Source organism: Lipotes vexillifer, unplaced genomic scaffold (genome assembly GCF_000442215.2).
Source record: "Lipotes vexillifer unplaced genomic scaffold, Lipotes_vexillifer_v1.1 scaffold371, whole genome shotgun sequence".
Taxonomy (NCBI): Eukaryota; Metazoa; Chordata; class Mammalia; order Artiodactyla; family Lipotidae; genus Lipotes; species Lipotes vexillifer.
Window position 1 is genome coordinate 474807 of NW_006786304.1, and position 12302 is coordinate 487108.

The 12302-nt window shown below is 46.1% G+C and overlaps 1 protein-coding gene across 2 annotated transcripts in view; it reads right to left on the reverse strand.

Annotated features, from left to right (window-relative positions):
* Nucleotides 1-12302, reverse strand: part of SAE1 (SUMO1 activating enzyme subunit 1) — a 70445-nt gene that overhangs the window by 55401 nt on the left and 2742 nt on the right. For both annotated transcript variants that reach the window (XM_007458480.1, XM_007458481.1), the window contains exon 2: nucleotides 3092-3203. In XM_007458480.1, the coding sequence (XP_007458542.1) occupies nucleotides 3092-3203 (112 nt within the window). The remainder of the gene's footprint in view (nucleotides 1-3091; nucleotides 3204-12302) is intronic.

A 12302-nucleotide genomic window follows, 5' to 3' on the forward strand; every position in this document is an offset into this window, starting at 1 on the left:
GCAGGAATGATAATCCCTACATCTCAGAGTTGTTTTGAGGCCTAAATGAGATACTACAACTACAGCTCCTAGAACAGCGTCCAGCACTTACAGTAAGTGTCAGCTGTTTTACTTCCTCCTTGCTTTCCCATATAGCATCCTACTGACTATACCACCGAAGCCTCTCTCACCTCTCAGTGATTCTCGCCGTCTCTATCCCCACTGTCATTCCACAGACCCTTTTCATCTCTCACTTAAACTATTAAAGCAGCCTTCTAAGTAGTCTTCTGCCCCATATCTTGTGCCAACCACAGTCTACACAGTATTAGTGATCTACAGAAAGCCCAAAGCTGAAGTCAACCCTCACCCATCTGAAACTCTTCAATGACTCCTCACCACCTAGAGAATTAAGTAAGTTTACAGCAGAGCTTACCAGCTGGCCCTTCATGACTTGGATCTCACCTGCAATCTGCAACGCTCCCAGCACCACGGGCTTCACACTCTAAAAACACCAAACTGTTATATTCGATTTCTACCATGCTGTCTTGTGCTAATGTCCCCTGCCTAAAACACAGCTCCTCAAACCCTGAAAAACCTCTGCTTGTTTTTTAAGACTCAGCTCAGCACTCCAGGAATTCTCTCTCATGTCCACATGCCACAACCTGAGTCAGGTAGCGTGCTCTGGTTTCTGGAAAAAAATTGAGGATGGGAAGCAAATCTTGTGCATTTTTCCATCGCCAGTACCTAGACTACTTCAGGGTAGGCAGCGGGTGCTCTTGGATGCTTGCTGACATAAACGAAATGAAAAACTCTAAGGGGCAGGAATTAACATCTTCAATTTATAGATGAACAAGCTAAGTCTCTGTGAGGTTAATTCCCTTTCCCAGCTTCAGAAGGTGTGATTTGAGCCCAAGCCTTCATGATTCCAAAGCTTCTGCAAAATGCAGCACCATCTTCCTGGGACGTTCCTAGTCAGGGACAAAAGCACAAGCAAGGGGCTTCCCTGGTGGCACAGTGGTTGAGAATCTGCCTGCCAATGCAGGGGACACGGGTTCGAGCCCTGGTCTGGGAAGATCCCACATGCCGTGGAGCAACTAGGCCCATGAGCCACAATTGCTGAGCCTGCGTGTCTGGAGGCTGTGCTCCGCAACAAGAGAGGCCACGATAGTGAGAGGCCCGCGCACCGTGATCAAGAGTGGCCCCCTCTTGCCGCAACTAGAGAAAGCCCTCACACAGAAACGAAGACCCAACACAGCCATAAATTAATTAATTCATTAATTAATTTAAAAAAAAAAGCACAAGCAAACTACAAAAGGCAGAACCACCAGAGAGTGTTCACGAACTATGAAATTTATGATATGGGAGTCAGGCTGGGTAAGTTGACTGGGACCAGGTTATATGAAACCAGTGGTTCTCAACCCTCCCTGACTTTTAGACTCACTTGGAGAACTTTTATTTTTAAATAACTCCCCAAATATTCTACAGCACAGATGGGATTGAGAACCACCGTGTCAGGCTTTGAAAACCAGTCAGAGGAGTCAGGCCTTACAGCGGAAGGCAAGTAGAAGGCACTATCAGTCTCTTTAAACTGAAGAGGCAACAGTTGACTCCAACTCTGGGTGGCATTCGTGCCAGTGCCGAGGCAGTGAGAGAACCACATCACACGGCCTCAGTGTTCTCTCATCCCCATTCTCAGATTTTCCAACCAAATGAGGAAACTACCATCCCATTGTGGTTTCGTTTTTCCACACCAACGGCCTCCAGGTTTTGGAGCCATCCTCCCTTGGGTCTCCACTCTTACCCTCTCTACCCAGGCAAACAAATTCTTCCCCTGGATGCGGTGTTCCTGCCACCTAGGGGGCACTGTGGCTGGTGGGCGGGGGGATGTCAAAGCTGGGAGGGTTCAGTTAATTATCTGGCAGCTTGCTTGCAGGGATTTTCTTTCCTTAGAAAGTTTTGAATTCAAGTCAAAAATCAATTTGTGACTGTGATATTAAGTGAGCCAATCTATGTGTCTCTTCGTATTGCAGGAGAATTAAGACAACAAAAATTCTAGATATTATTTTCTCCTGAAACTCCAAACAGGAGAGCTTTTAAAAATTTCATTAACATTTACTTTTGTTTACAGAGCCTATACCTCACACTGTGTGTGCTAGTTACTTAGCATGAGACAGGACCCCTGTTCATTGCCTAAAAGGAAAAAAAGACACAAATAATATCATGTGACAACACAATTTTTGAAATATTTTAACTGAAAAAAATACATGATTTCTGGAATTTGCTTTAAAAAACTGTCCCAAAAAATACAGGGGAAAAGATAAATAAAAAGATCAACAAAACACTGGTATCTGTAGAAGCCAAGTAGGTGAGGTGTCAAATATTATTCTACTTCTGTATATATTTGAAATTTTCTATAAAAGAAAACCAAAATATCATTGAGGCATGAGAATGTAGACAAAGCAGCAGTTATTTTCACTTTGGAGAAAAGATAGGTCAGAGAAAGCTACATGGGGGTTGGGGACTATGGTTCTATTATCAATTAAATAATATTTTATCATATAATTAACTATTGGATGCTTATTACAAGCAGGCACTACATTAAGTGGTCCATATACATTCTCTCTCATCCAACATTTCCCAAGGTAATGCCTGTGAAGCATCTCCATCAAGATCTCCTGAGATACCTGTTTTTCTTCTGAGATACCTTTTAAATGTATATATTCCTGAGCCTTACCTCAGACTTTGTAAAGTAGAATCATTAGAGGTGAAAGCTATACCAAAACAAAGCCCCAAGGCAATTCTGCATTTTAAATGAGTGATTCAGGTGATTTAAAGGTATAGATTGGAAGAGCACTCCTCTACTCCCCACAATCACCCTCCAAGGGAGATGCTAACTCCACTTTACAGACGGGCAAGGTCATCATCCCGTAGGATATGGTGAGCTGAATTCAAACCCGGTGCTGGCGCTGTCAGTCTCCAAGGGCTACAGTGCCACTGATGCCAGCCCTCCTCTTTCACAGCCCAGAAGGGGAAAGTAGGAAGGCACGAAATCTCCAAGTGTTTATACCAAAGAGGGGAGATGTCGAAGGAGAGTGATAAGGCGGCATCTCACCTGCTCGTGATCCAGCATGGTCAGTCCTTTCACTCCGGCCAGGATGAGATTCTTGGCGATTTCAGCCCCGAGTCCCTTCATGCCAACAAGAAGCACCCGGGAGGCCCGCAGCCTACAAGGCAAATATTGTCAACGGGATGAAAGAGGACAGTGGAAGCTCCCCGAATCATTGAAGAATAAAACAAGACAAAAACAGGGAAATGATCTTGGATTTCATTAACTGCACTTAAGCATCCAGGCCTCAAATCTTGAAAAAGAGACAGGCTCCAATCTATCCTGCTGAGAACAATTCATTCAACAAATATTTATTGAGCACCTATTATGCCAGGCCCCCCTCCAAGGTGTGGAAATACAGCAGTGAATAAACAGACACAATTCCTGCCCTCAGAGCTTGTATTTTGTAGACAGACAAACAAATAGAGATATATAATATCTCAAAAAGTGAAGAAAATCAAGCATGGTATGGATCAGGAATGATGGAGGATGTGACTTTAGTCAGACTGATCATGAAGGCCTTTCCACAGAGGTGCTGAGCAAAAATCAAAATGAAATGAAGGACATATATACAGATACTTGGGGGAACATTCCAGGTACAGAAAAAAGCAAGTGCAAAAGCCCTGAAGCAGAGGAGTGCTTGGCATATTCCAGGAGCAGGAAGGCAGACAGAGCAGCTGAAGAGCAGTGAGCAAAGGGAAGAATGGGGGACTTCCCTGGTGGTCCAGCGGTTAAGACTTCACCTTCCAATGCAGGGGGTGCGGGGTTTGATCCCTGGTCAGGGAACTAAGAGCCCACATGCCTCCCCGCCAAAACACCAAAACATAAAACAGAAGCAATAATGTAACAAATTCAATAAAGACTTTTAAAATGGTCCACATCAAAAAAATCTTTAAAAAAGGTAAAAATGGTAGATGAGGCTGTAGACAGAGTCAGGGGCCACATCATGAAGGCTCTTACAGGCACTGTCAGGATTCTGGATTTTATTCTAAACATGATGGAAAGCCATGGGGTGGGGGCAGGGTTACAGTTGGAAGGGGAAGAACGTCACAGTTAAGGTGAGAGAGGATGATGGCTTGAACTAGCGTGACAGCAGAAGAGAAGGGGAGAAGGGGTACTATTTAAGCTGTAATACACAAGGTGGCACGAAAGGGGGCGCATCTGAGAAGTGTTTAGCTCATTCTGAGCCTGTAGAGTGACAGAAGATGAGGCTTAAAAAAAAATGGTAGGGCTTCCCTGGTGGCGCAGTGGTTGGGTATCCGCCTGCCAATGCAGGGGACACGGGTTCAAGCCCTGGTCCGAGAAGATCTCACATGCCGCGGAGCAACTAAGCCTGTGCATCATAACTACTGAGCCTGCACTCTAGAGCCCACGTGCCACAACTACTGAAGCCCGTGCACCTAGAGCCCATGCTCCGCAACAAGAGAAGCCACCGCAATGAAAAGCCCGTACACCGCAACGAAGAGCAGCCCATGCACAGCAACTAAAGAAAGCCCACACACAGCAAGGAAGACCCAATGCGGCCAAAAATAAATAAATAAAATAAATAAATTTTTTTAAAAAAGGTAGTCAGAGAAGTCTGGACTTAACTCTGAGGTCAGCAGAAGGCAGTATAGGTCCACAATACCTTATTCGAAATCCCTTGAACAAGAAGTGTTTCAGAATCAGAATTTTTCATATTTGAAAAAGGAAATAAAGGGAATTCCTTTGAGGTCCAGTGGTTAGGACTCCGTGCTTTCACTGCTGAGGGCCTGGATTCAGTCCCTGGTTGGGGAACTAAGACCCCACAAGCCGCACAGTAGGCCAAAAAAAGAAAAAAGAAAAAAAAAAGGAAATAAAGAGTTTGCATCATATATCATGAAAAACCCTGTCAGGATCTTAGGCAGCACCCTGTAATCAAACTCATTAATATTTTTGCAGCAAATGTATGATTATTCACACTGAAAAGCATTAGTAAGAACAAAGAATAGTCTCACCTAAATTCAAGTCTTGCTGACCAATGAGTTTGCTCCTAATTTATGAAATGAGTCCATTCTCATCAAGTACCACTACTAAGGAGAACATGCAGAAACTCTTTTCCAAAAATGGTTCTAATAATTATGGACACTTGCATGTCATCAGGCTAGAAGTCTTTAATGGGAATGATGGCTGATAAAATCGAGTCCTGCACTGATTCTTTTTTTTTTTTTTTAATTTTTGGCTGCGTTGGGTCTTCGCTTCGTTGATGTGCGCGGGCTTTCTCTAGTTGCGGCGAGCGGGGGCTGCTCTTCATTGCGGTGCGCGGGCTTCTCATTGTGGTGGCTTCTGTTGGTGCGGAGCACAGGCTCTAGGTTTCAGTAGTTGTGGTGCACAGGCTCAGTAGTTGTGGTGCATGGGCTCAGTAGTTGTGGCTCGTGGGCTCTAGAGCGCAGGCTCAGTAGTTGTGGCGCACGGGCTTAGTTGCTCCGCAGCATGTGGGATCTTCCTGGACCTGGGCTCAAACCCATGTCCCCTGCATTGGCAGGCGGATTCTTAACCCCTGCACCAGCAGGGAAGTCCCCCACCTGCAGACTTTAAATCACAACATTCCACACACCTGAAACACACCCTGTCTTCCTCTCTCCGCCTAGTCAAGCCTTTCCTCCAGACCTCAAACCCCAACTCGAATTCCATTTCCTCAAAAAGTCCTTATCACGGCACTCAGGCGAGTACCCTCTAAACTCTTCAAGCAACTGCTCCGCATAAATGCCTCTGACATAAATCACATGCAGCCCGTGGCCTATCTAGGATCCCTCCATCCTAGAGAGCTCCATAGACTCTGACTGCTCGGGAGGGTTTTGGGGTTTTGTTTGTTTGTTTTGTTTTGTTTTTGTGGCCATGCCTCGTAGCATGCGAGATCTTAGTTCCCCAACCAGGTATCGAACCCAGGCCCTCTGCAGTGGAAGCTTGGAGGCTTAACCACTGGACCACCAGGGAAGTCCCTTGGGAGGTTTTTTAATTCAACTGCCAACAACACTGAATATCATGTTTATGTTTTTAATCCTTAACCATTCTAGGGGCCCTGAGATTACTGCTTATTTATGGCTCAATTACATGAAAAGCACTTAAAATAGTACCTGGCACATAGTCAGCATTGAATGAATGCGGGCTATCATTACTCAGACTCTAATGCAGCAATTCCCTTCTTGGAATCAATCCTGCAGAAATACTCACGCGGGCACAAAAATCATGTACAATGCTATTCACAGCAGCGTCGTCCACCACTTCCCTCCATTTTCACAGCCACACAGCCCTACTCTGAGCCACCATTTCTCACCTATAAAACCACAAGAGTGGGCTTCCCTGGTGGCGCAGTGGTTGAGTATCTGCTTGCCAATGCAGGGGACACGGGTTCGAGCCCTGGTCTGGGAAGATCCCACATGCCGCGGAGCAACTGGGCCCGTGAGCCACAACTACTGAGCCTGTGCATCTGGAGCTTGTGCTCTGCAACAAGAGAGGCCGCAACAGTGAGAGGCCTGAGCACCGCAATGAAGAGTGGCCCCTGCTCGCCGCAACTGGAGAAAGCCCTCGCACAGAAACGAAGACCCAACGCAGCCAAAAAAAAAAAATAGCGTTCCCTTTAAAAAAAAAAAAACCACAAGAGCCTGACACCTGGCCTCCCTGCTTCCATTCCTGCCCCCAACAATCCACTGTCCCCATCTCAGGTGGAGAGCTTCTAAACCTGACCATGCCACACTCTCCTGCTCAGACCTTTCAATGGTTCCCATGCAAGCTCCTTACCAAAAGCCCTGCATACCACTCCTGCCTGTCTCATCCTACTCTCTCCCCTGGTAACTTGCCTACAGCCAGGCTGGCCTTCCTTGATCCCAGAAAATGCCACATTTGCTCCCACCGTAGGACTCTAGCATTAGCTGTTTTCTCTGCTTCTTCCCCTAACTCTTCACATGACCCATTCTTTAGGTCTCAGCTCAACTGCCCCTCCTTAAAAAAGTCCACACTGGCCACCTAATCCAAAATAGGTCTACATTTTTTCTATCTAGAATTTTGCTACTTGTTTATGTGTTCACTCCTCGTTCCTCCATTACAATGTAAGGAAGCTCCAGAAACCATGGTATCTCTAGCATCTATGACTGTGCTTGGGACTTATCACACTGTTACTCCAATTGCTATTGAATTAATAGATACACCAGGACTTCCCTGGTGGTGCAGTGGTTAAGAATCCGCCTGCCAATGCAGGGGACACGGGTTTGAGACCTGGTCTGGGAAGATCCAACGTGCCGCGGAGCCACTAAGCCCAGGCACCACAACTACTGAGCCTGCTCTCTAGATCCCGCAAGCCACAACTACTGAGCCTGCACACCTAGAGCCCGTGCTCTGCAACAAGAGAAGCCACTGCGATGAGCAGCCCGCGCTGCAACGAAGAGTAGCCCCCGCTCGCTCCAACTAGAGGAAGCCCACACACAGCAATGAATACCCAACGCAGCCAAAAATAAATAAATAAATTTATTTTAAAAAAAAATACACCAAAAGAAACCCAAATGTCCATCGGCAGAATTACATAAACCTGGTACATAATAAAACAGCTAGTGCTCTCTTCAGCAGCACAAATACTAAAATTGGAATGATACAGAGAAGATTAGCATGGCCTCTGTGCATGGATGACACGCAAATTCGTGAAGCGTTCCATATTTTTTGTAAAGCAATTATACTCCAATAAAGATGTTTAAAAAAAAAAAAGATGATCAAAACCACAGCTAGGGCTTCCCTGGTGGCGCAGTGGTTGAGTCCGCCTGCCGATGCAGGGGACACGGGTTCGTGCCCCGGTCCGGGAGGATCCCACATGCCGCGGAGCAGCTGGGCCAGTGAGCCATGGCCGCTGAGCCTGCGCGTCCGGAGCCTGTGCTCCGCAACGGGAGGGGTCACAACAGTGAGAGGCCCAAGTACCGCAAAACAAAACAACACAACAGCTAATGGGACTTTCCTGGTGGCACAGTGGTTAAGAATCCGCCTGCCAATGCAGGGGACACGGGTTCAATCCCTGGTCCAGGAAGATACAAGCAGCTTGAATGGAGTGAGCCAGGGAGATGCAGGCAAGGTCGGTTATAAAGAGTCGCACGTGGAACAGGGGAGACCAGGGAGGAAATGTTGAGGTGACCTGAGATGATGCGTGTAGCTTGGACTAAGAAGGGAGGATGAGACAGAGCTTGAAGCAAAGCCTAGAGGAATTCCCAATAGACTGGATGTGGACAGAAAGGACAGAGGCTCCTAGGTTTCTAGTCACTGTGACCAGAAAAATAATGGGGCCACTTGGAAGATCTGACCATTTTCTCCTTCTAAAAATACTCTCCGCTTAACTAACACTACAGTCCTTTTCACTTAAATCTACAATCCTGCTCCATCCAAATGCCCATTCATTATACTTACTTAAATGTCCTGTCAGAATCCAAGACAGACCTTAAGACTGTTCCTCACCTTGATGTGCTTGGGCAAATCTGCTCCTCCTACAGTCTTCCTTGTCCTTTTGGAGTTTCCACTCATCCCACTGACGCCTGCTTTATCTCATTTATCTCAACTTATTTCCTATTTAGTTTCCCTTATTTTGTGGCTGGTGATTTATACTTGTCAAATAATGGTAGCTATAACTTACTGAATGCTTTCTGTGCATAGACTCTATTCATGCATAATCTCATTTCTTTCTCAATAATCTTATGACGTAGATTCTGTTATTCCCATTTGATAAGTGAGAAAACTGCAGCACAGAGAAGTTAAGAAAGGTATCCAAGGTTAGATAACTATGAAGTTCTGGAGCTGAGATTCAAACTCAACTATTAACCACTAAAAAATTGATCCTTATATGAAACAACCAGGATTGGCCTCCAGTATACGCTCAGTCACTTTCATGGCAAGTAGGTGCCTATGGAACCAACTGAAGCGCTGTCTGAACAGCAGCAGTGTAGGGTAATGAGTGCTTGAATATAGGGAAGTTTTTGGAGCCCCTTTCCTGTAAAGTCAAAACTTCAGTTGAGGGCTTCCCTGGTGGCGCAGTGGTTGAGAATCTGCCTGCTAATGCAGGGGACACGGGTTCGAGCCCTGGTCTGGAAAGATCCCACATGCCGCGGAGCAACTAGGCCCGTGAGCCACAACTACTGAGCCTGCACGCCTGGAGCTTGTGCTCCGCAACAAGAGAGGCCACAACAGTGAGAGGCCCGCGCACCGTGAAGAAGAGTGGCCCCCACTCGCCGCAACTAGAGAAAGTCCTCGCACAGAAACCAAGACCCAACACAGCAAAAATAAATAAATAAATTACTAAACTCCTACCCCCAACATCTAAAAAAAAAAAAAAACAAAAAAACTTCAGTTGAGTCCTTAAAGATTTAGTCACACTCACTCCTCCTTTTTTGCAGATGTGGAATCTAAGGCCAAGAAATTGTTGTCACTCACCCAGGGTCAGAGAGCTAGTTAGCAGAGCTGGGAATTGAACCCGGGTTTCTGGACTTCCTAGGTCTTTGCAGTGTACAATCATTTCACCCACTCAACAAATATCTGAATGTCTACATACTTGCAGGCACTGGGAATTTAATAGAGACCAGTCAAAACCCACATCCTAATTACTGGACATTTATAAAGTGCTTGCCCTCAGGGAGCTTATCCTCTACTTCTCCCTTCCCAGTCACCCTCCTTCCTCACTCTTAGATACGGGATAAATGACCGCTGAGTGGAAGGAGAAAAATTAGACATGCCTTTGCTGTGAAAGTCGGTGCAAAAACTGCTGAAGCACACAGTCTGAGAACATACAGGGCTGCCAGCTTCAACACTCTCCTTTATGCTCATCTGATTGAAAGAATGAGCTCCCATTGTGGCAAATGAGCTACTGTGGAAATAGCAGTGAACCTGAAGTTAGTGGCTTAGATTCAAGTCCTCCTTCTTCTATGTACTTGGTGTGTGACCTTGGGAGAGGTGGCTCCCTTCCCTGAACCTCATCCACAAAATGGGCTCGGCGCCACAGCAAGAGATGCAAACTCACGTGCTTACAGGGGCCAGGCAATTCTGTCAATGAGTGAAGCAGAGCTGCTGGAGACGACGGCCAAGTAGAGAGCCCAGACTCTATGCAAAAGAGCCTCGGGACTTCCCTGGCGGTCAAGTGGTTAAGACTCTGCGCTTCCAATGCAGGTGATGCGGGTTCGATCCCTGGTTGGGGAACTAAGATCCCACATCCTCGGGTGTGGCCAAATAAAAGAGGCGGCCTCTGCTTAGCTCCAACCAATGTGGAGATGTCTGACCTTACTATTTTTCAAAAGACAGAAATCAGAAACTGTGAAATCTCCATATGTGGGGAGGGTGGGGTTGGTTGGGAGGAAGACAGACACATCTTCCCAACTTCTCATAAAAAATTTCAAACATACAGAAAAATAGAAAGAATAGTTAACATTTTGCCCTACTGGCTTTACCCATATGCCAACATCACAGCACTTCACACCTTTAGCATGCAACTCCAAAAATATGACATTCTCCTTCATAACCACACTATTATCACATCTAGAAAATAATTCCCAAATATCATCTAACAGGACTGAATACTCAAATTTCCCCTATTGCCTAAAAGATGTATTTTAGGGAAGTTTTCTTTTTGAACCAGGATCCAGTCAGGGTTACACCTTGCATTTGGCTCCACCCTTTACTCTCTTAATCTACAACAGTCCCTTCGCTTGTTTTTTCCATGACATTGACTTCTGGAAGAAAACCAGGACAGTCGTCTTGTAAAACGTCCCACATTCTGGACATCTCATCATTACCTCAATGGTGTCCTTTAATTTGTTCCTCTGTTCTGTGAAAACATGATATCTGGCAGGAAAACATAGAAGATGATGCACTGAGGTTCTTACTTCACTACATCAGAAGACACATTATTAAATATTTCTACGTGAAGTCGACTTTATTCCTTCTGATGCTCAAACTGCCCCAAATTTGGCCAGTTCTCTAGATTTTTAAATGCTGGCAACTAATTTCAAAAAGATTAAAACATTGTATGAGAGATACACACCAGTTTTTTTTTTTTTTTAATGTTGAGCCTTCTTTTAATTTATTTATTTTTAGTTTTGGCTGTGTTGGGTCTTCGTTTCTGTGCAAGGGCTTTCTCTAGTTGTGGCAAGCGGGGGCCACTCTTCATCGCGGTGCGCGGGCCTCTCACTGTCGCAGCCTCTCTTGTTGCGGAGCACAGGCTCCAGACGTGCAGGCTCAGTAGTTGTGGCTCACGGGCCTAGTTGCTCCGCGGCATGGGGGATCTTCCCAGACCAGGGCTCGAACCCGTGTCCCCTGCATTAGCAGGCAGATTCTCAACCACTGCGCCACCAGGGAAGCCCACACACCAGTTTTTAACCTCCAGACTGTATGAGTTCCCTTGAAGACCCTTTTTATTATTATTTGTCTCCCTTCCAATTCTCTGACAACCTTGGTCCAACATTACAGAGTCAGAGGCAAAACTGTAGCCAGAATGCAGTCTGTCGATTCCCAGGCTGCTTTCTATTTCACAACGAACCCCAGTCCCCAAAGTTCTCCTATCCCACCTGGAGTTCCCTTAGAGACAAGTCAATTTGCTTTGTGGAGCCTCCTTCCTTTCTGTACAGAGGAGGAAATCACTGCCTTTCCTTCTCCAAAGAGTGCTATGAGACTCAGCTGAAAAAGGGACAAGAGAGCACTTTAATCAACTCTGTAAGACTGTATACAAATCTACAGATTCCAAATTATAGGTAACCCCTTCCTACCCTCCCAGGACCCTCAGCCAATCCTTTTCAGGCTCTCCGCTGAGTTCTAGACATCTTCACTTCCTCAGAATAACTCCCATCTCCCAAGAATTCCATACCCCAACTCTGACTTGCCCCTTAGGTCACCTCTCCCTCAGAAGCCCTCCATCCATTCTTTAATGCTCCTCAGATAAATCATTCATTCCTACCCCTCCAACAGATCCCTCACTAATTCCAGTTTAATCCTCACCAACTTTACCCCACCTCAAACAAAACCACCTACTGCCCCCAATGCCTGGGATCAACACTTCTACTACACTTAGGATCCCCTTCTCTCTCTTTTTTTTTTTTTTTTTGTGGGCCCGCGGGCCTCTCACTGCCGTGGCCTCTCCCGTTGCAGAGCACGCGCAGGCTCAGCGGCCATGGCTCACGGGCCCAGCCGCTCCGCGGCACGTGGGATCTTCCCGGACTGGGGCACGAACCCGTGTCCCCCGCAT